General features: G+C 46.3%; 1 protein-coding gene across 3 annotated transcripts in view; it reads left to right on the top strand.

Moving 5' to 3' along the window:
- Positions 1-25,911, top strand: part of ATP2A3 (ATPase sarcoplasmic/endoplasmic reticulum Ca2+ transporting 3) — a 47,472-nt gene extending 21,561 nt beyond the window's left edge. For 2 of the 3 annotated variants that reach the window (XM_082201363.1, XM_082201365.1), the window contains 12 exons: positions 3,278-3,380; positions 4,125-4,256; positions 4,828-4,953; positions 7,851-8,069; positions 8,833-9,168; positions 9,864-10,084; positions 11,722-11,924; positions 13,561-13,646; positions 14,033-14,166; positions 15,602-15,719; positions 17,242-17,359; positions 21,131-25,911. In XM_082201363.1, the coding sequence (XP_082057489.1) occupies positions 3,278-3,380; positions 4,125-4,256; positions 4,828-4,953; positions 7,851-8,069; positions 8,833-9,168; positions 9,864-10,084; positions 11,722-11,924; positions 13,561-13,646; positions 14,033-14,166; positions 15,602-15,719; positions 17,242-17,359; positions 21,131-21,183 (1,849 nt within the window). In that variant the 3' untranslated portion in view covers positions 21,184-25,911. Of the gene's footprint in view, positions 1-3,277; positions 3,381-4,124; positions 4,257-4,827; positions 4,954-7,850; positions 8,070-8,832; positions 9,169-9,863; positions 10,085-11,721; positions 11,925-13,560; positions 13,647-14,032; positions 14,167-15,601; positions 15,720-17,241; positions 17,360-21,126 lie in introns of all 3 variants that reach the window. The other variant, XM_082201364.1, reaches the window with a different exon arrangement.
- Positions 25,912-26,131: the final 220 nt, after the last annotated feature.

Raw genomic sequence — 26,131 nt, 5'->3', positions numbered from 1 at the left:
ATCCATGGGAAACAGCAAGTGGAATAAAGCTCCACTTGGAAGAATGTACAGAAAATTGCTTTGGAATGGGTGGAGCCTAAGCAGAGCAAGGGAGAAGAGCTGTAGGTTTAGCTCTGGGATCTGTGGGGATCCATGTCTTGCATTCAAGGGTTGCACAAGCAGGATCCACCATGTAAATAGTGGCAAATTATACTTGGGGAGGGACAGACCTCATAGGGATTGGTTTCTCTCCATTTCCTTATTCTCCAAACTTCAGTTTGCCCCATTTCTGTATCAGCACAAAAATTCATATACAATTTCAAGGATATTTCTCCTAATATTTGTATGCAGTCTTGCTTAATACATACATATTCTCCCTAGCTGTTGCATACAATTTTCTGTATACACTTTCCCCTCTGTTGTTGTTGTTGTTGAACTGCACTGCAGAATTTGGAGAAGTGTGAATGTCAATGCAAAAAAAGAGCAGAGAATCTCAGCATTTGTGTACTTCACTTAATATGTAAATTTCTAGACCTTATTTCTCTACCCTGTGATATTTTTGAAACTCTGGTCTTGCAGGCTGAAGAGCTGAGCGGAGCACTCACCTGCACCAGTGTAAATTTTATTCGGCTCCTCCGGCTCCTAAATTTTCAGCAGCCAGAAAACTTTCAAGCAGATCCTGTGGCCACACGTTCTAGAAACTTACCAGTACATATTAAAAACAAACAAAAAAGGAAGCTAAAATACTCTGCTCTTTTTTCCACATTCCTATGGAGTTTCAGCAAAAACAAAACCCTGGCAGGAGATCTAGAATTATTTGAGTGTAAGGGTGTGTTAATTCCCTTCTCCTCTTCGATATATAAACTTTTTTCTCCCCCTCCCCCCCGACTCTAATGATCCCTTAATTAGCAAAGAACTTTTCCATCACAGCTGTGCTTAGTCCAAGACATTTGCTAATGTCTCATGAAAGGGTACAATTTGTCACTCCGTTCGAAACAGCTCGTTGACAGAAGGCCTCCTTCCGGCCTTCCAAAAATGGCTTTTCCACAGGGATTTAATCGGGCAGGCTCAGGGTCTAATTTGAGCAGTCTGGATGGGGGGGTGGGCAGCCCTCAGCCTGGGATTTGGGAAGGACTCTGCTTCTGGGGCTGTCAGCACCCCTCCAGTTAAAACAAGCTTGAGGTAGTAGCAGGCAGGAAGGACCTCTGCCGAAGACCCCATTGCCAGTCAAAACAGACAGTACTGAAGTAGATGGACCAAAGGCGAGGCTTAGTGTAGGGCAGCTACGTGGGAGGAGAGCCTCTGAGAACGTGCAAAGTCCATTTGCAGTATTTCTGAGTGGTCACAGCCTGGCACTGCATACGAAGCTGCCTGTTCCATTTCAGGAAAGACGTTCAGGACAGACAGCTCCATATGAGGCGCAAGCTGGAGCAAGTTAAGAACCTAAGGGCGCCTGCAGGATCAGGCCAGCAGGGGCCCATCTAGTCCAGCATCCTGTTCTCACATGGTCTGACCAGATGCCTTTTCTGGGAAACCTGCAAACAGGACATCCTGTGGTTTCCAGCAACTGGGATTCAGAAGCATTATGACTCTGGAGGCAAAGCATCGCCATAGTAACCATCCCCTTTTAAAGCCATCTAAGTTGGTGGCCATCACTGCCTCCTGTGGGAGTGAGTTCTGTAGTTTAACTAGGTGTTGTGTGAAGAAGTCCTTTCTTTCCTCTGTCCTGAATCTTCCAACATCGGACGTCCCCAAGTTATAGTGTTATGAGAGAGGGAGGAAAACCATTCTCTATGCACTTTCCCTGTGTCCCGCATAATTTTATAAACTTCTATCCTGCCATCTCTTAGGGCTTATCTACACTTCCTTTTGCCCTACCGCTTTCCTCCGAGGAAACCCAATCTTTGGCGCGGAATTGGAACAAATGGCAACCGAGTTTATTGCAAAATAGTGGGTTTTCTGAGGGAAAGCAGCAGGGCAAAGGCAAAACCACTCAGACCCATGCATGGGACCCAGGCAGAAGTGTGGACGATCCCTTACACAGGAAAGTCACAAATCTTTCCACATAGGGGAGTCTCTGCATCCCCTTAATCATTTTAGTCTCTGTTTTCCAACTCTGTAATATCCTTTTTGAGGCGAGGCGAGCGGCATCGTGAGGTGACCAGCACTCCAAATTGCTGGTTGCCCCCTAGAATGTTCCAGAATGTTGCCTCAGCAACAAAGCCTTAGAGACCCCGTCTGTACAATATATTTAAACAGTATCATCTCATGGTAACAAGTCATGACTCGCCCCCCTCCCCCCAATAATCCTGCAGACCTCTGTCCCCTCACTGGTTTTAGTCAGTTTTGTGGAACGCTAATAAAAAACAATTTTATTTAAAATTGCAATTGCTACAAGGGGCAGAAAAATTGCTAAGCCGTCTGTCAAGACCCTCTGCAATTTTCAAGCAGTCCAGGGGAGGGAAAAGTTTGTGAACCACTGGACTGTGTTATTTATATAGCAGGTCAGGACAGAAATCCCAGAGACAGATAAATAATAAAAACAAATAAACAAAGGGTTCCATCCTTTTGTTCATTATCTCCTGGTGCAAACAGTCCCGGTTTGTTTTGATTTCAAATGAGGGTTCATCCCCTTTTATTCTTGTTGATGGATGAACACTTACTGTGCTTACATTCTATTCTGGGTTAAGGATTATCAGTGTTTGAGAAGTCATTCTGTATTTCAATTGTTTCGTAAGTTGTTTGGTGACGCTTCGTTAAAGACGATGAGCAAAGATATAATACCACAATACCTCAAGGAACGCCTCTCTCCATATGAACCTGCCCAGACCCTGAGATCATATTCTGAGGCCCTTCTTCGTGTGCCTCTTCCTCAAGAGGTCCAGAGGGTGACAACACGAGAACAGGGCCTTTTCTGCAGTGGCTCCCCATCTGTGGGATAATGTTTACACCTTTAGGCATCAGGCGAAAACATTCCTCTTTAACCAGGCCTTTGGTTGATTTGACATCCCATGCCCTTTTAAAATGTGTTGGGGAGGGGGGATTATTGGGTTGCTCTTGCTTTTATTTTTATTATGTATTTTGTGCTTTTATATTGTGATTTTATCTTGTGGACTGCCCTGAGTCTTGCAGGTATACCAATAACAATAACAACAGTACAATAACTCCTGTCACTTTTAAAGTTATCCCAGTGATTTGAAATGTCTTAACTTGTAATGCCAGTAAAGGTATTTGTATTATAACAACAATATATAACGATAGCTAATAATGACAATATCCCTCCACTTTTAAATTGCAGCTTCAAGAATGACAGGCCGGTTCACTGTGGACAGTATGACGGCCTGGTGGAACTCGCCACAATTTGTGCCCTTTGCAACGACTCCTCCCTAGATTACAATGAGGCGAGTTGTGCTTGGAACCAGTTTGTTTATTATAATGATTTTGAATGTTTTCAATAGGTGTTTAAAAAAATAAAAATTATTGTTATATTTTTGTGAACTGTTTTGAGGTTTGTTTGTTACAATCAAGTGGTATATAAATTTTATGGAATAAAATATCTGTAATTTGGGGCACTGAATTTTTTCTTACTGTTATTTTCCTTTCTAGAAAATAATAATTATAATACATTGGTACCTCAGGTTACATATGTTTCTGGTTACATACGCTTCAGGTTACAGACTCCGCTAACCCAGAAATAGTGCTTCAGGTTAAAAACTTTGCTTCAGGATGCGAATAGAAATTGTGCTTCGGCGGCGCGACAGCAGCAGGAGGCCCCATTAGCTAAAGTGGTGCTTCAGGTTAAGAACAGTTTCAGGTTAAGTACGGACCTCCGGAACAAATTAAGTACTTAACCTGAGGTACCACTGTAGTCTTTAATATTTATCACATTCATATCCCCCACGTTTCCAAGGAGCTCCCATTTTATCCTCACAACAACCCTGTGAGGTAATCTGGACTGAGAGCGAGTGATGTTCAGAAACACACATTGTCTTCCTTTGCATTGTGGCAAGTGTTAATAAAAGTTTATTAAAAGAAGGAAGAAACACACATTTCCAGAAAACCCACAGCATTGGGTTCTATGAGAACTATATTGCATCTTTCTTTTCTGCTCACTGTTTTCCCCCCTTTTTCCTTCCTGTTAACAGTCCAAGAAAGTCTACGAAAAGGTGGGCGAAGCCACAGAAACAGCCTTAACATGCCTAGTGGAGAAGATGAACGTTTTCGACACGGATACCAGCAGCCTCTCCAAAGTCGAGAGGGCCAACGCATGCAATACAGTGCGTAAGACGTTAATTTTCCTTCCGCTTCCTTGTGCTCAGCTGGGGCAGCCAGAGAGAAGATCAGGGTAACCTAGGCTTGCTTCCTACACTGGGGGGTGAACAACCTCCCTCCCTTGAGCCACAAGCAGCCCATGGGAGAACTTCAAAGTTCATCTGGGTTCATCTATAGGCAGCTGGGAATCTGAAGACTAGAATGATGAGGTTTGTGAGGAAATGGCATTACGCTTATTCAATTAAATTGAAAGCACCAAGGGTCAACCAGAGTAAATCTGAGGCTTTCTCCAGCGCTGGTAATATTTAATTGGATTGGGGATAATGTGCCTGCACAGCAGATGCCTTTAGTAAGGGGCCCACAGGTATCATCCAGACTGACCCCCACAAAAAACACACAACAGTAGGACCCTGATACTAGGAATTTTTTAGAAATCTTGGTGTTGAGCTTCTCTGCTTTTTCCCTGAACCTTCTCCATACCCTTTTTGAGGTGGGATGTCCCGTTGAAGGGAATTCACCTTGCTGAAGTTTTGAGGGTTCAACTCCTCCATCCTTTCTTACCTCCTCCCTCTTCAGGTGATCAAGCAGCTGATGAAGAAGGAGTGCACACTTGAATTTTCCCGTGACCGCAAGTCCATGTCGGTTTACTGCACGCCGGTGCCGACCAACCACAACTCTTCTGGCAGCAAGCTCTTCGTCAAGGTACCGGCGCATGGGCAGAGAGCTTTGCTCCACTTGGTGGCCTCAGAATGCTGATCTTTCACAAGCTGGCAATGAAAGGGGAGTGGCAACAGAATGTTGCAGTGTGGGGTTCTCCTGCTGAGGGTTGGGAGGGTGTTCTAGAAGGTAGGTGCCACCATGCTAAATGCCACCGAGCTCTGACATTGTGCAGACAAAACCTTCTGATGGGATGGCGTCTGCAGGATGCCCTCTCCAGCAGAACACAGCGATTGGTTGGTTGTGTAGAGGACAATGTTTTAGGTGTCCTGGTCCCAAACTGCATGGGGCTTTGCACCCCAATATCAGTTCAAAATCCCGCAAGCAAGGTACCCTAGGCTGGAGGGAGTTTGTCTCCATAAGCCACCTAGTTACACCAACCACAATAGTAGCCCCATCAAGACCAAATTACCGTATTTTTCGCTCTATAAGATGCACCAGACCACAAGACGCACCTGGTTTTTGGGGGAGGAAAACAAGGGGGGGGGGAATCTGAATCTCAGAAGCCAGAACAGCAAGAGGGATCACTACGCAGTGAAAGCAGCAATCCCTCTTGCTGTTCTGGCTTCTGGGATAGCTGTGCAGCCTGCATTCGCTTCATAAGACGCACACACATTCCCCTTACTTTTTAGGAGGGAAAAAGTGAGTCTTATAGAGCAAAAAATACGGTACTTATTTTTTAAAATTAAATTTCTATACCGCAGTGGAAGAGTGCGCCAGTGGGGGGTAAAGTCGAACCGTTGGAGAGTTACAGCGTCTGCTGTAGCTATAGAGACTGATACGGGAGAGAGACATGTTTTGTTGCAGCTGGGGCAGAAGAAGGCACCCGGTTTCACTATTACAGATGCACCACGGCGTTTCTTCTCTCTGCATTTACAATACAAAAACTCAGAAAACAGCAACCCATAATGTAATAACAAACTAAAACAATTGCAGTAGTCCAGCCATGATTGACGGACTCAAAACTCCCCATCGTCCCTCGCCATTGACCATACTGGCTGCTGGGGGCTCCTGCTCTCTGCTGCTTTTCCTCCAAGGTTTTAACTCTGGGCAAGGCTGAATCCTGGCAATGGTTACAAAAGATTTTAGTGAACCTGGAATCCGGGGGAATTGGCATTCTCTTAGTTACTCATTTACCTTTCATTTAGCAGGCGCATGACATGATGGTACTATTATTCTGTGAAGAAGCGTTTTCTGCTGCTTCTGCACAAGCATTATTCTGTCTACCTCTCTGATTCCCCTTTCCTCCTGGGTTTTGTAGTGACCTAATCAGGGTTCCCGGTATTCCACATAACTCTCCTCCGTTGTCCAAGTTTCCTCCTTCTGCGAAACATGCGGCATTTGAAAACTGGCAAAGCAGCACCACCTAGAGGAAATGCTGGGAATTGGCTGAGTTCCCAGTGAGCTAAACTATCACTGGGCTTAACCTCTACAACCGCTCACTTAGCAGAGCTTCTCATATGCAAGAGGATATCAGGAGGGAAACAGACAATTCAAAAGCCAGCATCCTTGCTCTAGCAGGGTAGGGAGACCGGTTGCACCTCCAGCTCCCATCAGTCCCAGCCAGCATGGCCCACTGCCCAGGGATGATGGGAGTTGGAGTCTAATGCTGTCTGTAAGGCCAGAGATTCCTCACCCCTGGGATGCAAGGGAACTGCAATGGAGGTGAAAATCTCATTGCTTGTAAGAGCCCTGCTGGATTAAGACAATGCCCCACCTAGTCCAGCATCCTGCTCTCACTGTAGCCACCCAGATGCCCCAGTGAGAAACCCACAAGCAGGACCCGAGCTCAATAGCCCTCTACCCTGCTGTGGCTCCCAGCAACTGCTCTTCAGAAACATTGCAGCATACATTAGCATCATGGCTAATCTCTATTGATAGGTCACTCCTCCATGGTTGTGTCGAATCCTTTACTAAAGAAATCTAGGTTGGTGGCCATCACTGCCTCTTGAGGGAGGGAGCGCCATAGTTTAACTATGTGCTGGGTGAAGAAGGACTTTCTTTTCTCTGTCCTTCCAACCTTCACCTTCATTGGATGTCCATGAATCGCAGTGTTGTAACAGAGGGAGAAAAACGTTTCTCTGCTCCAAAAGGCAGAAAAGTAATTCCCTAAATAGCACACGCTCTTGTTTTACTTTTAAGTCTCTATTTTCATGCAGACGTATCGTGGATCAAATGCCCAATGCTCATTTGTGAGTTCGGCTAAAGGACATATTTACACTAAGACTGGTTGGTTTTGTTTTTTTGTTTTTGTTTTAAATCTGTCCTGCTGGGTAGGAATGGGGGTCTGAATTTGCTGCTCTTCTCATCAGACCAGTCCAACCCAAGGTTCCTAAACTTACTGGTGGTTCGGCATACAACCCTCAACCAGATGATTCACCACTTCTGGATTTTTGAAGTGTGTTTTTTGTTTGCAAAAAGTGAACAGAAATTGCTTATTTTAATGGCTTAGTTTTAAGACCATTTTTCTCACACTTAATGCAGGGGGGGAAGGCTAAGCTATTACAACTAAAAATGGCAACTTTACAAATGTGCAATGAAAACCTTTAAAATAGCAGCAAAAGTGCAATAAAGCAGGAGGTGCCTAAACCGTAGTCCATGTATCACCAGGAGTCTGCGAGCATCATTCAGGTGGTCCACGCTGTGTCTGTGAATTTGAAGAGGGCAGGCGGCACATCCATCCCATCAAATAATTCACATTGAATTTTAGCCCTGGCCCTTTAGTCGGCTCTCCATCCTCTGGGTGCTAATGGAACCCACCTGAAGAAACACACCCTCCCCCCCAGCTCTTGGGCTGGTTGTCCTCCAATCTCTTACCCGTTTGCTTGCCTTCTGCATCTCTTAATGGGCCTGTCCTGTGACTTCCATACCTTTTCCGACAGGGCGCCCCAGAGAGCGTCATCGAGCGCTGCAACTACGTCCGCGTCGGCAGCAACCGGGTTGCCCTGACTCTCTCCACCAAGGAGAAGATACTCTCCAAGATCCGGGAGTGGGGCACCGGCATCGACACCCTGCGCTGCCTCGCGTTGGCCACAAGAGACCACCCTCCCCGGAAGGAGGATATGCGTCTGGATGATTCCAGCCAGTTCATCAACTACGAGGTAAGGCAGAGTCAAGGAAAAGGCCAAAGAGCAGCCTGGTTTAGGATGGAGTGAGGTGGTTGGAGCAGTGCATGAGGAGCAGGGTTAAGGGGCTGTGTGCAGTTCATAAACAAAGACTTTAAGGCTCCCTGAGCTATCATTGGGACGCGGGCGTTGCTGTGGGTTAAACCACAGAGCCTAGGACTTGCCGATCAGAAGGTTGGCGGTTTGAATCCCCGTGACAGGGTGAGCTCCCGTTGCTCGGTCCCTCCTCCTACCAACCTAGCAGTTTGAAAGCACATCAAAAGTGCAAGTAGATAAATAGGTACCTCTGCGGCGGGAAGGTAAACGGCATTTCCGTGCGCTGCTCTGGTTCGCCAGAAGCGGCTTAGTCATGCTGGCCACATGACTGGAAAGCTGTACGCCGGCTGCCTCGGCCAATAAACCGAGATGAGCGCCGCAACCCCAGAGTCGGTCATGACTGGTCCTAATGGTCAGGGGTCCCTTTACCTTTACCTTTAAGCTATCATTGTTTATATCCACCTTCTTCAACTTGGTGTTCGCCGGTTATTTGGGACGACATCTGCCTTCGGCCTCCTAGCCAAAGCAGTTTGATAATTCTTTGGAGGAGGCACTGGGAAAAACCCAGTTCTATCCTCAGCCATTCCTGACTATAACCACTAGGCATCCTCGGGCCTTTCTTAAAAAGGGCTTCCCTCTATAGAAAGTCTGGTGGGTACCACTTTTCAGGGGACTGATCCCTCCATTCTCGTCCGGCCTGCAGACCAACCTGACGTTTGTGGGTTGCGTGGGGATGCTGGACCCTCCTCGGAAGGAAGTGATGCTCTCCATCGAGTTGTGCAAGAAAGCCGGTATCCGGGTCATCATGATCACTGGCGACAACAAGGGGACAGCCGTGGCCATCTGCCGGAGGATTGGGATCTTCTCGGAGAGCGAAGAGGTGGCGGACAAAGCCTACACGGGGAGGGAATTCGACGACCTCTCGCCGGAGGACCAGAGTAACGCCTGCCGCTCCGCTCGCTGCTTTGCCCGTGTGGAACCTGCCCACAAGTCCAAGATTGTGGAGTACCTGCAGTCGTTCAACGAAATCACAGCTATGGTGAGCTTTGGAAACGGCGACTCCCTGCCTTTCTTGTTGCACCTGAAGCCTCCAAGCCTGTTCCTGAATCAGATTTCGGAGCTAGCTGGCTCCAAATCCCCTTCCAGTTGCTGGACCTGCAGATAATCTTGGGAAATAGCTTGGGTGGGAGTGGATTGGGCCCAAGGCACCTGAAAGATCCTGTCTCCCTATATGAAGCTGCCCAGGTGCTAAGATCCTCAGGTGAGCATCTTCTCCCAGTCCCTTCAGTATCAGACGTGTAGCTGGTAGCGACCCAAGATAGGGGCTTTTCTGTGGCTGCTCCCATACTGCAGAATTCTTCTTCTTCTTCTTCTTCTTCTTCTTCTTCTTCTTCTTCTTCTTCTTCTTCTTCTTCTTCCCTCCCAATAGAGTAGGCTAAGACCTTCTTGTTCAGACAGGTCTTTGGAAATTAAGGTGCAGACAGTGCTGCCCAAATGGGCTGCTGTCAGGGCAAACTAGATTTTAATTGCTGGCTCTAAACGTGCATTTAAACTAATTTGTTATTAACACGTTGTATTTTATAACGTGTTTAAATGTTATAGGCTTGCTGGCTTTCCACAGGAGTCTGGTTTGCCCCATGAGAAGACGATGCTGGCCTAGATGGTCCATTCGCCTGCTCCAGTAGGCTCTTCTTATGTTCCTTCCAGTGACAAGGGTTTTTCTTTGTGCTCCAGACCGGCGACGGAGTGAACGATGCCCCTGCGTTGAAGAAAGCCGAAATCGGCATCGCCATGGGCTCCGGCACAGCGGTGGCAAAGTCAGCGGCGGAAATGGTCTTGTCCGACGACAACTTCTCCACCATCGTGGCAGCCGTGGAGGAGGGCCGCGCCATCTACAATAATATGAAGCAGTTCATCCGCTACCTCATTTCCTCCAACGTCGGAGAAGTGGTCTGGTAAGTGCCTGCGCCCTCCATTCTGCGCCCAGGAATGCCTGTGGCCCTCCAGATGGGTGCCAACTCACACCAGCCAGCTTCCATGATGGAGGTTGTAGTCCAAAATATTGGGAGGGTGCCTTCAAAGCCATCAAAGATTGCGTAAATGCGCCTTGTTTGCTTCGTCCACTGGGTGCTCCCCAGCAGACAAGTTTGGCTTGAGCATGGGTTCCACTCCTAATTCATAAGCTTTATACAGTCACACCTCGAGTTGAATGTGCTTTGGGTTGTGCTCCGCGGCAACCCGGAAGTAACGGAGCGCGTTACTTCCGGGTTTTGCCGCTTGCGCATGCGCAGATGCTCAAAATGATCTCATGCACATGCGCAGAAGTGGCGAAAAGTGATGAGCGCATGCGCACACGTGCCATCGCTAGTTACATTTGCTTCTAGATGCAAACGGGGCTCCGGAACGGATCCCGTTCATATCTAGAGGCACCACTGTAATAATAAAGCATGGGGTCCCCAGCGAGCCAGATCTTTATCTCCCCCACAAATGGGCTGACTTTGACAGGTGGGAAGAATGCAAAATTGCACACCAGTACATCAGCTGATGGGCAGGGAGTTCAGTCCTGTTTTTTGAAGAGTTGAGGTACACCGGAGCTTTCCCCACAGAGAACTAAGCAGAACAGATGCTCTGGTAGAGAACTGGGTGCCTCTCAGGTGATAGATGGAAGGAGAGTATTAGATGGTCCAGCAGGAGGGGGGCACAAGTCCATTACTGCTTCAGATATTAGGAATGTGCCTAATTTGTATATGCTTGGCAGTGGTACTTTGTACATGGGTTGTAATATTGTTGAGTGTGAGTGATCTTTGTATAAGGGGTTGATGGGGGCAATGTTGGAATCAACGAATGCTTGTGGTGGTTGTGTGAAATAAGGTGGTGAGTAAAATAGGATGGATGAATGATTGCATGCATGTTGTGGCGCTTGAAATTTATACCACCTTGCAGGGCTCGCCAGTTTTATTCATTCCTTATTACATTTGTGGATATTGTTAATGCATTTTGTTATGCGACACGTTTGGCGTGGTTTTATCGTACTAATTGCGTGCGCAACCTGCTTCGAGATCTTGTAGCTAGCAGCGCAGTCTATAAATGGAAATAATAAAGAAGTAAACTCACCATGTCTCAGCCAAAAGGCGGGGAGTTCAATCCTGCTTTCCAGCTGCATCTCTACTTGCCCCGCATTTCACGTCACAAATGGGGGGAACCCTGGAGGTTTCCAATCCTTGGTTTCTGGAAACCAGGCCTTATGAGGAATGGCTGAAGGAGCTGGATATGTTTAGCCTGGAAAAGAGAATACTGGGAGGAGATACAATAGCCAACATCAGGAAGAACTGTTTGACAGTGGGTGGTCACCTTCAGGAGGTTGTGAACTTTCCTTCCTTGAATGTTTTTTTAACAGAGGCTTTAGTTTAGAATCCTGCACTGCAGGGGGTTGGACTAAATGACTCTTCGAGTCCCTTCCAACTCTATAGTTCCATGATTCCCTGAAATCTGGCCTACAGACCTGAGGTTTAGCACTTGTGTGATAAAAAAAGAAAAGCACTGGGAGTGAAATCAAGTCATGGTAGAATTTCTGTGTGTTTCTTTCCCCCAGTATCTTCCTGACAGCCATCCTGGGCCTCCCCGAAGCGTTGATCCCAGTCCAGCTGCTTTGGGTCAACCTGGTGACCGATGGGCTGCCAGCGACGGCTCTGGGCTTCAATCCACCTGACCTTGACATCATGGACAAGCTGCCGCGGAATCCCAGGGAGCCTCTGATCAGCGGGTGGCTCTTCTTCCGCTACCTGGCCATTGGAGGTGAGAAACGAGGCCATGTTCAACACTAGGGATTAGGGGCAAGAGGAGAATTTTGGAGAGACTGCTTTAACCCCCATTCCCAGCACAGAGTTTAGAGGTTCCCACGGGGAGACTGTGTCCATAGAGTCGGGTCCTCTCTGCAGACGTTTGCCCAGAATGCATCAGAATCCAGCAGCTGTCAGGTGACCGTGGGGCGGGGCTAAGGGGGGAGCATCACAGCCTCTTCATCCTCGCCACCCCTTGGTGTGGTTAAAAGGCTAGCGAGATTTTATCTCAGGTGTATCTCACGTTCTAAACCAAATCTCCATAGTTACAGCCAATGACGAGCATCAAGGAAATACGATGAGAACCACATGAAATGCATTATCCAATATGATGTATAATAGGGTGAAAAGGAATAAAACAAAATAAAATACCACAATTGGCCTTTTTGGTGGTGGCTCCCTATTTGTGGAATGCTCTCCCCAAGCCTGGCACCGTTATTATATGTCTTAAGGCGCCAGGCAAAAACATTCCTTTTTGACCAGACCTTTGGCTCCTAACGACCTGTGGCTTTCTAGAGTGGGTGGGATGTTATAATGCATTATTCCTTTCCTATCTAGTTTTAATGTATTTATGGGGGTTTTCTTGTGGGGGGTAAGTCGCTTTGAATTGCCATGGCAAAAAAGCGGCTAGTAAATTCATTTAATAATAAGTAACTAAAAATAACACAGCCTGAAACAAAATGGGCATTAATGTTTTGTCATTGCGTCACAAACTCCAAAGAGGAAAACTGCAAAAATGTCTGGGTCGGTTCCTGGTGGGTTTTGCTTAGCTGGAGTGCGGCACTTGGCTACTCTGAGAGCGAGAGATATCTCACCTTCCCCGCTTCCTTCCAATCACATCTTTGTTGCAGTTAGATTGTAAGCCTTCTAGGCGGGGCTTTGTTCGCTGATTTTGTGTTCTATAATGCCCAGCATCTTAACAAGGCAGTTAACAGGTCTACTCAGAAGTAAATCCCACTGGGGCCAATGGGACTTAATCCCAGATAAGTGGGAATAGCAGTATTGGGGCATCTCTGAGTGAGTGTCTAATTCAGCCTGCCAGGGCCTTCCATTTGTCCTGTGTTTTGGACAAGACAAGCCCCACCCACCTGCCTCACCCTATGCCTTCTCCCCACTGCACAGTGTAGGTCAGCTAAAGAAAGCCACTTGAGCGAAAGGGGAAATTGTAGACCCCTCCCATCAGCTGGTTGGCAGCAACTGCGAAGATCTGTCCTTTCCAAGCACCAACAACCAGCTGATTGCCTGGGCTTCCCTCCCTAACAGCTGTGCCAAAGTGACATCATTGCGATGTTGTGTGATTGACAGGCCAGGGGCCCTGCCCACTTGCCAGACATGTCCCCTGGTAGGTGGAGTATAAAGCTTGTGGTGTTTAGGTTGCAGCATCAAAAATGCCAGTGAACAGAACCTGCCCAGGGAGAGTCTTTTGATTAAGTGGCCTTTGAAACAAATAAATGATGCTCAGAGTGGGGCTGCCCTGTAAAGCCTGCTCAGAGGATATGGCTACTGTCAAATGGCTGCCTTCTGAAGGCAGCACAAAAGCACACAGAGTTTTAGCCTGTGTGATCAATTACTTTTTCCTCCTTTCCTTGCAGTGTATGTTGGCTTTGCCACTGTGGGTTCAGCTACCTGGTGGTTCTTGTATGACCCCGAAGGACCGCAGGTTACCTTCCACCAGCTGGTAAGTTGATAGTCCAGTGCAGGGAAAACACGTGAGAATATCAGAAGAGCCTGGATCTGGCCCATCTTGTCCAGCATCCTGCTCTCACAGTGGCCGACACACGAGCAGGATCCAAGCGCAAGAGGACTCTCCCCTCCTGCAGCTTCTGTTATTCAGAAGCATTCCTGCCTCAGACCACGGAGGCAGAGCATAGCTATCAAGGAAGCCTAGTCATTCTTGTTGTCAACCCCCAGGAATAGCTATATTGTGACTGCTGCTAGGGAATAAAGTAATTTAATTTTTAGGAGCAAAAGGCTTCTCTGGAACCTGTTGGTAGTGGTGGTGAAAGATGGGGGGCAATGGCAGCCCCTCACTCCAGACTTGTGCTTATATTCTCCTGCCCACAGAGGAACTTCATGCGATGCACAGAGGACAACCCCATCTTCGAAGGCGTCGACTGTGACATTTTCGAATCGCGTTACCCGACCACCATGGCGCTCTCTGTGCTGGTGACCATTGAGATGTTAAATGCACTCAACAGGTAAGGCATTGCTGGCCAGGCATCTCCTTCCCTTAAAAAAAGGTTTGGGTATGAAATTAAGAAGAAATGGTCCAGCAAATGGGAACTGGCTAACACAGCTACAGTCTGTGGCCCGTTTAATCCAGGAAGGGGATTTTCTGCATCACGTGTAAATCATGCATGGATGTGCAGAGAACCTTGACATCTGCATGTGCTTCTGAATCATGCAAGTACAAAATCATTTGGGCAGAGCATGCTCTGTGGCATAAATTATTGTTACCACTAGTGGAAAATGCCTAGAGTTGCACAGGAATTATGAGAAACAAAAACAAACACCCACCACAGTGCAGTTTTGAAAAGTTTTGGTCCGCCATCATGATTTCAAGTGGCTTCCAAACAAAGACCAAAACCTGAAAACCGCTTTCCAAAAGACAGTGGTACCTCGTGTTATGTACTTAATCCGTTCTGGAGGTCCGTTCGTAACAGGAAACTGCTCGTAACATGAGGCGCGCTCTCTCTAATGGCACCTCCCACTGCTGCCGCGCCGCCAGAGTGCGACTTCCGCTCACATCCCGGGGCAAAGATCGCAGCAGGGGGGCATCTACTTCTGGGTTAGCGGAGCACATAACCCACAGCATTCGTAAGGGGGACAGGGCCACCACCGTCATCGTCTTCATCATTATCACCAATATCAAAAGTATCATTATAATACATTTGTACTATAGCACATTGGACTTTAATTTGGGTCATGTGTTTTTTGGGCTCGAGTAAAGTGACAGACGAGGGTGGCGCTGTGGGTTAAACCACAGAGCCTAGGACTTGCCGATCAGAAGGTCGTGGTTGGAATCCCTGCGACGGGGTGAGCTCCTGTTGCTCGGTCCCTGCTCCTGCCAACCTAGCAGTTCAAAAGCACGTCAAAGTGCAAGTAGATAAATAGGTACCACTCCGGCGGGAAGGTAAACGGCGTTTCCGTGCGCTGCTCTGGTTCGCCAGAAACGGCTTAGTCATGCTGGCCACATGACCCGGAAGCTGAACGCCGGCTCCCTTGGCCAGTAAAGCGAGATGAGGGCCACAACCCCACAGTCGGTCACGACTGGACCTAATGGTCAGGAGTCCCTTTACCTTTACCTTTAAAGTGACGAAATTTGGGGTGGCAAACAGATGTTCTCTCCTACCCTTTTCATGGGTGAATTATGGGGGGAAGAAGGATGCATGTGTGGAAATGGGGGGGGCACAGCAAAGTTTTCCTGTGATGTTTCTGGTCACACCCACCAGAGTAAATGAGATTTAGTGTGACCTGATGGTGTGTTGATTTAAAAAATCCCACAGTTCCATAGCTCAACAGGTACTGCAGTGTGAAAGGAATGTTAGGGATCATGGCAGAAGCTCTAGCATTATAATTAGGAAAACTAACCCAATATTCCCAATGTCTGAATGCACCCCATCTCTCCCACAGTGTGTCTGAAAACCAGTCGCTACTCAGGATGCCTCCTTGGCTGAACCTCTGGCTCCTGGGGGCCATTGTCATGTCCATGGCTCTGCACTTCCTGATCCTCTACATGAAGCCATTGCCTGTAAGTAGGTAGAACCTGCAGCCAAATGCAGACAAAACCCAGGCTGCCCGTGCCTGAAATCCCCATCTCCTACTCCACTATGAAAGGTGCAGGAGACAACCCTCGCCCCATCCTCTTCAGCATCTGACCACCCAGACACCCTGAGAGAGGGGAAGCCTTGGACCCCAAGAAAGATGCTACCTGCTCTCCCACTTTCTGAGCAGGCTGGGTCCACATGTGGTCCCTTTCAGGACTGGACTTGGCAGGGTAAACATAACCAGCTGCCTTGTTACTGAGGCAGGAAGTTGGTCCTAGTAAAGCAGTGGTTCCGAAAGAGGGCTGAACCCTGGGGAGCAGGCAGTGGGATTAACTGGGGGGCGGCACTAAGGCCCCATCCACATGTTCACTTGTGCCATGCCTAGAAAGCGTGAGTCTAAGCACTTTTCCACTTGCCCAGCTCCTTCCAAGGGAATACCCACTCTCTAGCGATAGATTGGAACAAATGGCAATCCAGGGGGAACCCAAATTGCTGTTTGCTCTGATTGAGCTCTAAAGAGCAGTTCTAAGAGGCCAGCAGGAGGTGCAAATGAGCATCAGACCTTGAAAAGCTGGCATCACTGGATCAATTTCATTGAACGGATGTTTAGAATTTAGGTTAGTTTTCATTGGCTTTTGAATAAATGTGCAATTAAATTAATTGTTACCGTTTTGATTTTTGTGTGTGTTATTGTCTTCCTTAGTGCAAACTGCTATTCTCAATAATGCTTTTTCATAGGGGGCACTGGAGATGAGTTTATGGAACCAAGGGGGCAGTGGCCTGAAAAAGTTTGCAAACCCCTGGTCTCAAGCAAGTATGGAGCAACCTGTGGCCTTCCAGGTGGCCTCCGACTCCCATCACACCTGAGCATTGGCCATGCTGACTGGGGGCGGATGGGAGTTGGAGTCCAACAACATCTGGAGGACCTCAGGTTCTTCATTCCTGATCTAGACCAACAGCTGCTCTCCGGAGTCTCAGTTAGAGATCTTCCCCATGAAGCTTCTGTTTGATGAAGCGGAGACACGAGACATCAATCATACAACCTCCGGTGTGCAAACTTTCCCCATATGTCTTTCTCCCAGCTGGAGACCCATTGTGGGCTAACATTGTATATGTTTGTTTAAATTCACATTTAGAGGTTGTTGCCCCCCCCCTTGAAGTAAAAACATTATCCAGCAAGAAAAATATTGCATTGTGATGTACTCCCATTCGTGGTTCCAGTTACGAAGCTACGCCCTCCTCTAGGAAACTCCATTCCGTTTCTACTCCCCTTTACCGTGTTTCCCTCTGCAGAAACTCAACAAGCTCATTGGGCTGCTGGAAGTGTCGCCATGCTTGGGGATCTTTTTCTATTAAAAAAACTATGCAATGCTATAAATCTCAGGGTTACCACTGCAAGTCTGCTGATTCCTGTGTCTGGACAGTGCCATATCGGTTACATAATGATTGGCACTTGCCTCTGAACAGAAGGGCAGGTGTGATACGTATCCTCTTCTTGCTTCCCAGCTGATCTTCCAGGTGACACCACTTAGCTGGCCCCAATGGGTAACGGTGCTGAAAATCTCCTTGCCGGTTATCCTGCTGGATGAAGGACTCAAGTACCTTTCCCGCAATCATTTAGATGGTGAGTGTGTCCTGTGGTGGGGTTGGCAGCCCTCTCCTTGCTTTCTTGCATGTGCATGGGTCACTTAGGAACCCAGCTAGCGGGGTCACAATTATCACAACAACAACAACAACAACAACAACAACAACAACAACAACAGTATATTATTTATACCCCACCTATCTGGCTGGGTTTCTCAAGCCACTGTGGGCAGCTCCCAAAATAATATCAAAAACACGATAGAACATCAAACATTAAAAACTTCCCTAAACAGGGCTGCCTTCAGATGTCTTCTAAAAGTCAGATAGTTGTTTATTTCCTTGACATCTGATGGGAGGGCATTCCACAGGGCGGGCACCACAACTGAGAAGGCCCTCTGCCTGGTTCCCTGTAACCTCACTTCTTGCAGGGAAGGAACTGCCAGAAGGCCCTCAGAGCTGGACCTCAGTGTCCAGGCTGAATAATGGGGGTGGAGACGCTCCTTCAGGTATACCAGGCTGAGGCCATTTAGGGCTTTAAAGGTCAGCACCAACACATTGAATTGTGCCCAGAAACGTACTGGGAGTCAATGTATCAGCACAGATAAGAGCATAAGAAGAGCTCTGCAAGGTCAGGCCAGTGGCTTATCTGGTCCAGCATCTTGTTCTCACAGTGGCCAACTAGATGCGCCAGTGGGAAACTGGCAAGTGGGACATGAGTACAAGAACACTCTCCCAGCACCCCTGTGATTTCCAGCAACTGGTATTCAGGAATCTTGGGTGAGGTACTTTGTCGTAATGTTTATTGAAGGTCCAAGTCCACCGTGTCCACTGGATCACCTCTGCCTATATCGGGGTTTCCCAAATTTGGGTCTCCATATTTGGACTACAACTCCCATCATCCTTGGCTAGCAAGACCAGTGTTCAGGGATGATGGGAATTGTAGTCCGAAAACAGCTGGAGACCCAAGTTTTGGGAAATCCTGACCTATTTGATTGCTGACACTTGTAGAACTCTTAACAGGTTTGTGAAACAGGACTCATCCTTGCAGAAGCCTGGGAGTAAGGCCTGCTGAGCTCACTGAGGTTCACTTCTGTAGAAATGGACAGTTTACATGAGAAACATGTCATTCTTCCGAAGTTGTTTTGAGCGATTTTGGAACTGCCTGCCAGGGGCCTCAGGCAAGTACTATCACAGTACTCTTTTGGGCACCTGCAAAAAGAATGCGTTTCTATTTCAGCAATCCTGTCCCCATATGCAGACTTTTGCCATGTGCTTTAATCTGTTTTTATCTTATTGTTGGTTTTATTTTTTATAAATAGCTGTTCTTAACTGTTTTATGTTACTGCTTTATAATCTTTTTGAAATCCAGTCTGAGGGTTTTTCCTTGCAATCAAGCAGCATCTAAATTATACGAAATAAATAAATAAAAATTGCAATTGTAAGTCTAAGTGGAAGTTTGCTGGAGCATTCATTATTGTATTTTAATGAATTATTGTATTTTAATGAATTATTGTATTTTAATTTTTGTTGAAAGCTCTCCAGAGTGACTGGGGAAACCCAGCCAGATGGGCGGGGTATAAATAATATATTATTATTATTATTATTATTATTATTATTATTATTATTATTAACCGTGTCTAAGCTGCTCCTGTCCAGGTGGGGTCGTAGTTGGCTGCTAGAAGGTCTGTGAGTGCCACGGATATCGCATGGCCTTCCAGGGACAGAGCTGGCTCGATCCCCACACACAGACAACACACAAAGTGTAAATCTGATCCTTAGGGGAGAATGCAATCCCATTCAGAGCAGGTTGGGTACCAGCTCTCTCGGCTTTCCACCCCTGCTATTGCATTTGCAGGAATTTACAAATCCTCTTAAATCGATTGTGGCAGTTTTTTCTCCTTCTTTGCCTGCCAATGTAACCTGCTCTCTTGGAGACCATAAAAGGCCCCTTTGAAGCACAGCAGGATCTCCATAGTGACTCATTACCGGTGGGCATAGAACAGAGTCTTTGTGTCTGCCTTGGATGCTGAGAGCCTGTCGTTCCCCCTGTCATAATATGGCCTTGTAGGGTAATCCTTTGCTGTCGTTACCTTGGAGCCAAATTGACATGTGCGAAGGGGGGGGGGGAGAGAATGCTTTAAGAGAAGACCAAACCCATTCTCTCTCCCCCCCCCCAGGAGGGTTTCTGGCATTGTTTTGCTTTTTAAGCAAAGAGAAATGCTGTCTGCTACCTGACTTGATGTCAGGAAGGCGGCTTTCGTGCTTTGAGGGCTTTTAAACAAAGATCTGTCATGGATTCTTTAGCCATGGTTCCCTCATTGCAGGGGGTTGGACTACATGACCTTTGAGGTCACTTCCAGCTCTATAACTCTATGTTCCACTTGCCACTTAGAGAGACCCCCCCCCAAAAAAAACTAGGACACAGAGGCCTCTGAGGCAGAGCAAACCCCATTCCACTTAGAGACCCACATGTCTCGATCTGGGCTACTAGGAAGGGGAAAGCCAGGCCCAAGGCTCAACACAATTAAACAAGTGTAGATCTTGTTTCAGCAAGTACTGCAGAACCTAAGGTAAAGGTAAAGGGACCCCTGACCATTAGGTCCAGTCGTGACCGACTCTGGGGTTGCAGCGCTCATCTCGGTTTATTGGCCGAGGGAGCCGGCGTACAGCTTCCGGGTCATGTGGCCAGCATGACTAAGCTGCTTCTGGCGAACCAGAGCATTGCACAGAAATGCTGTTTACCTTCCCGCCAGAGTGGTACCTATTTATCTACTTGCACTTTGATGTGCTTTCGAACTGCTAGGTTGGCAGGAGCAGGGACCGAGCAACGGGAGCTCACCCCATCAAGGGAATTTGAACTGCCGACCTTCTGATCGGCAAGTCCTAGGCTCTGTAGTTTAACCCAGAGCACAGAGTCAGCAGCTATCTCCTGCTATTGCAGCAAGTAACACTGCCCCTGAGGTTCCATTCATCGGTCATGGTCCATTGATGGGGTCTATCCTGTACTGCAATTTTTGTCTAATGGCCCATTCCCAGCTATTTGAGGTTGTGGTCCTTGCCAGGAACATGGTTCAGAAGCTTCAGCTGGTCCAGAATGTGGCAGCCAGACTGCTGATAGGGCATCTGGCTGACAACCTGTGACATCATTGTTAAAGCCTCTGCACTGGCTGTTTTTCATCTATTATCCAGCCAAGGTCAAGAACCTTGTATTAATTTGCAAAGCCCTGAACGACTTAGCCCAAGGGTAGTTCAGGCACTGCCTGAACCTTTGTACCCCAGGTCGATTCCTGAGTTCATCTGCAGGGGGGTCATTGGTTGTTCCTCAGGTTGGCACGGCTTACTTGACAACAACAGGAAACTGAGCCTTTAGCGTCATTGGCTCAGTCCTGCGGAACACTCTGCCACTAGATTCAGCAGGCACTTTCTCAGTCAACTTTTAAACTCTCAGCAGTTTTTCTGTTATGCAGCCAATTAAGAATACATCTTTGCACAATAACTAGCTGATTTCTGATTTTAACTTTTTCACATTTTATGGTATGGCTTTACATATAATTGTTGCAAACAGTTCTGATGTTTTTAATGAATAGCAGTAGATAAATATTTTTATAAATAAGTCTCATGAGGGAGTTAGTTGCACAAAGCAGCAATTTGTTGCATGAATGACTCCCCCCCCTTTTTGGGTTCCCTCCATCCTGAGCTATACTATTATGGTTAAAGGTAGGGGGAAATATTTTATCTTTAAAAAAATGAAAACCGATAATCATTTCCTGTCTCTCCCCCTCCACTCATTCTCCCCACCACCACCAGGCAGAGATGCGAAGAAATGAAACGACACCAAAAGGAACTCAATTTCTCCGCAATTGAACCCTCAGCTCCTAACTGGGACTGAAGAGCCTGCATGCCTGAACATCACCAGAAGCCAACAAGGAATATGCATGCTTTTGAAAAAGTGTCGGACTTAATGCGGTTAATCGTTAAAGAAAAGGAAAAAACAAACAAACAACCTGACTTTATTTTTAGTTTTGTTTTTACTCTTGTTACATAGCTTCCCCTTCCACCCTTGTACATAGTGGTGCAAAGACTGGACAGCTAAATTATGGCTTAGGGTGTAGAATTTTGCAATGTCATGGAGGCAGGAGAGCCTAGATCCTTAAAGGTCTGCTTCTTCAAAATGCAATCTTTTTTCCTATAATTTTCTCTTCTTCCCCACACTCTCCAAATCTTCAGTGCCCTAAAAACCTGTATTTTTCTGTCTCAGAAAGGAAGTGAGCTTGTGGTAGTTTCGGGGAGAGTTCTTTATAGACACCACCCCTGCTCAGGAAGAGGTAGCATTAAGTGCTCCCTTGATGCTCTGACTTAATTTAACTTTCACCTGAAACCCATAAGTGAAAAATCACACAAATCGTTTTGGAGACACCCCCCCCACCTTCCCCTACATTCCACTGTATCTCAAGGTAGTCAAATACCCCTAAATCCAATCAACAATGCGCTATCAGAAGAAGATTCTTTTATGTATTTAATTTATAAATTTGCATGCTATGAATCAAATGTGGGGGGAATCATATCTAGGCAATGCAGATAACAAAATTGGCTTAACATAATTGTTTTAAAGCCATCAAAAGTCATATCAGCCCAAGGACTGGGCCATACATCTGGGAAAGCTTGAGTAAATAAGGATGTTTTAAGTTCTTAAGGAATCTGTTTCCTTTGATCAGTTTTTGTTGAAAAATGCTGTGGGAAATTTTTGTTACTAACATTGTCTGGGACTAAAAAAGAAGGAAATGATCCCAGTAGCAAAAATAAATCATTTTCTTGGGATAAATTTCCCCTAGACTATCCAAAACAAAACTGTCTGGGCACATAAATTGAGCCAGAGTTGCAGATAATTGGGGGCAATGGCAAATCTTGGGATATTTAATTTTCTCCCAGATGCTTTTTTGGAAAGCAGAAAGAAAATGGTCAATGGTAAGTGGCTGAAATATGTGGGCATTATTTACTACTGAACATTGTCTTAGGTCAGCCTTGCCCAACCTGGTTGTGATCCAGGCGTTTGGGATCACAACCCCCATCAACCAGCAGAACTGTGCTAACTCAGGCAGATGGGACTTGTAGTCCAAAACATCTGGAAGGGCTTAAGCCAGACTGCCCTAAATGAACTATGCTGTAGATCTTTGTGTAAATTCTGCAGTGGAAAGTGCCCTGGGGTGTAATTGCAACCCCAAAGGTCTGAGTTAATTTCAGTCCCATTCATTTATCCTGCCTTTCAGTCTAACAACCCTGGGAATTACTGGGAGTTCTGTAGAGGGCTGGATGTTGAATGGTCTCTGCACACCACAAAACTACAATTCCTAGGGTTGAGGATTCTGTGTTTATGCTGTGTTTTCATTTGCTGTTTTTATGTGAGAGATACAAGTCCAGCTTAAGTTGTTTTCAACCACGTTTTGTTGGGTAGGTCTGCTTTGCACTAGGGAGTGAATGCTATCAACGTGTTGCCACCATACTAACATAACATTTAAAAATGTGGGTGTTGCACCTTCATCTCAGGGATGTCACTGTGGCACTTTTAGGTTCACCCTAGTGCCACAAATGTTGGAGTGTTTGGCTGCTTGCCGTGACCAATTCTTGCACAATTTAATTTGCTACAAAATCCTTTCTGGGTGGGGTGGATTCTGGTGCAGAGTATTGTGTGAATACGCCACATTATCCTGCCACCTTTTTCTTGTTAAGGGTTTCCATGACCTTTGGGACACATTTCAGAACCCACGTGTCTTACCTTTCAAATAACAATAAGCCAAAAAGAAATTCCGTGGACCATTTGGAATAAGCAATTGCAGAACTGAGAATGCATTAATCAAATCTGAGGGGAACCCCTTGAAGGTTAATGAGAGCTGAGCAAGTTGGGGGAAACTTCCTTATATCTCCAGGCTAACAAACGCTGGATCTGTTGAAGTTCTTGATTGTCATGCACAGACAAGTTGAAGTCACAGGCACATATTGTTAAATGTACAGGAGCATTGCCAGGAAAGAAGGTGGCAACCCAATGTGTGTGTCATATTCATGTTCCTATAGTTATCGCTTTGCTAATTGAGTTTAAGCCCCTCTGTGTCTCAACTTGGGCTATGCATTTCTTTGCTTTATTTATAGATACCTGGTTCATGTGTTGTGCTAAGGCAAACCATGGTTTAGGGTGAATGCCCCGGCTCCCGAAGAGGAGATTGCAGTTGCTGCTGGTTTGTTCTGCTGCTGGTTTGAGTTAAGCCATGGTTTCGTTTAGCTTGTTGTCTAAACCTGAGCTTGTTGTTTAACTCTCCTGGACAAAGAACAAGCCATAACTCCTAGGACAGTCCTTGGTTACTGCTCATGTTTAGCCTGTAGAGAGCTAAACCAGGAGTCCAGGCTCAGATGGCATGCTAAGCCGAATTATGGTTTGATTTAGCATGGGACAGCGGGCAGAGAGTCCCATGCTCTAGGATTCCGCATGCTGGTGCTAAGCCAAGCTTAATAATAACATGCAAATCCATTGCTAAATTTAAAACATTGTTCAAACCTACTTATCTTGTCATCTTTCCCAACCCAAAGATATCTCAGAACTGTAGTTTTTAGGCTATGAATATTAAGAGAAAAATGATGCAAGGGTTCGTTTTTCTTTTGTGAGCTTGTGGGGGGTACTGAAACTGTCCCCCCCCCAAAATATTTTAGATGCCTTTTCTTGCAAAGCTGTTCACCTACCAATTTACCTCGCCCTCATTCTCTCACTTACCCTTACTGATGTCATCACATAGACCAGGCTAGCCAATGGGGTGCCCTTCAGCAGTTGTGGGATTACAACTCCCATCAGCCCCAGCCCAATGGTCAGCGATGATGGGGGTTGTAGCCAACCAACAGCAACTGGACTAGACAGTCTGCTCCTGAGATAGCAAAGCATGATAGGCTGCACAGCACTGCAGCAGCAATCTTCTCGTGGCGTGATCCCTGATTGGCTAGACTTTCCCTCGAGATGGATCCTAGAGGAAGCGGCAAGTGGGTAAACAAAGGCCAGTAAACAGGATACGAATCCGGGCATTTGTACATTCTAAACTGGTGGGGAAGGATCTCTGCTGTACCAAAACGGCCAATTTCTGCTGAAAACTATAAGTGGAGAATCTTTTCTAAAGCCCCAATCCCGCCTCTTTGCATCATTCTCCCTGCTCCAGTGCCCTTCCAGATATTTTGGAATACTCTTCCTATCATCCTGGACCCATGGCTGTACTAGAGGGCAAGTTTGGAAGGTTGACTCCAGTCTCATATCGTAGCTGAGACTAGACAATTCTATAATTCTATGAAGTTTGTAGCGCCCTCCTTTAAATAATAATAAAAGAAACAACTACTGGAATTCTCAGGGAAAGCCTAAACCAGACTCCAGCCTGATTTTGTCGTATTTACCTTTGTTGTCTTGGAGGTAACGCTGCACCCTTTAGCATTTTTGTCGAAGGGTGTGAGGGGGAAGCCCTAATTTTTGGCAAAGTGAGGGAATCACCTCAGGCTCCAGATGTGGGGGGTAGGGGGCAGTGACAGCCCCCTACAGATGATCCCCCAGAGTCCCCTGACCATTCCATTCTCTTGGGGAGAAGAGCTATTTCTGTCATGGAGCCCCTAAATTAAGGCCCAGGGCACAATGCTACCCTGTTGCTTGTGTTTAAAGGAAGATTCAGCTGCCGATCTAGCTGGCTTCTGGACGTGAAATAGAAAGGAGGCCATCTTGGCCATACATTTAAAGTGCTGTGATCCCACCTTGAACTGTCATGGCTTCTGCCCCAAAGAATTCTGGGAGCTGCTGTTCCTTGAGGGTGCTGAAAGTTGCTAGGAGGCACCTATTCCCCTCACAGAACTACAGTTCCCAGAGTTCCCTGAGAAGAGGGATTGCTTTAATTAGACCATTCTGGGAACTGTAGTTCTGGAAGGGGAATAGTGGTCTCCTAACAACTCTCAGCGTCCTTAACAAACTGCAGCTCCCAGAATTCTTTGGGGGAATCCATGATGGTTTAAAGTGGTTTCATAATTTAAATGTATGGTGCCCCGACAGCAAAAATGTCTTAGGCCAGCCCTGCCTAGGTTGAAGTATTCTCAGTGCAGTAATAGCAGGCTAAAATCTGACAGGTACCCCCAAAAAGTTCATCTGTGGATTTATACCAGTTTTTGTTTTTTGTTTTAAAAGAGACAGGCAAAGAGAAATCAGTCACACATATTGGACCTGCTTAAGCAGCTTTTGTTTTATTTTTTTAAATGACGATTCTCCAATATGCTGATTGAATATCAGGCCACCCCTTTCTTCTTTATCACCAGCATTGTATAAAATAAGATGTTAATTAAATGATTGGGAGCATCACCAGGCCTCTGGGAGTGTACAGACTTGAATATACTACTGAGTTGGTTTTGCTGTACAGGGAAAAAAAATTCTTGCATGAAATGTTGTTACTGTATTTAATATATAAATGTATTCAAGGAATTTTAATATGGAGGTTTTTTGGAGAGGGGGGGAAAACCCTTTATAGATACTGTGTGTGATTTCAGGAAAGTTGTTTTAAGAAACAAAAAGAAAAGTTATTCTTCACATTCTGGCTGTGTTGATTGTGTGTTTCCCTCCTCCCCCTCCCCCTTGCGGTCGAGCTGATCTTTGTTGGCATTTTAATATTTTAGTAAGATGGGGAAGACCCACACACAGATTGCATAAGGCAATGAAAATCCAAGCCAATTGATAAAAATAAACAATAAAAATGCTACAATTGTAGTGAACAGTAAAAAAGAAAAAAAGAAAGAAAGAAAAAAGAAGTAT

This window comes from Podarcis vaucheri, assembly GCF_965113315.1.
Source record: "Podarcis vaucheri genome assembly, chromosome: 15".
Taxonomy (NCBI): Eukaryota; Metazoa; Chordata; class Lepidosauria; order Squamata; family Lacertidae; genus Podarcis; species Podarcis vaucheri.
The sequence above is the reverse complement of the archived record's forward strand: the minus strand, read 5'-3'. Positions and strand labels throughout refer to the sequence as shown.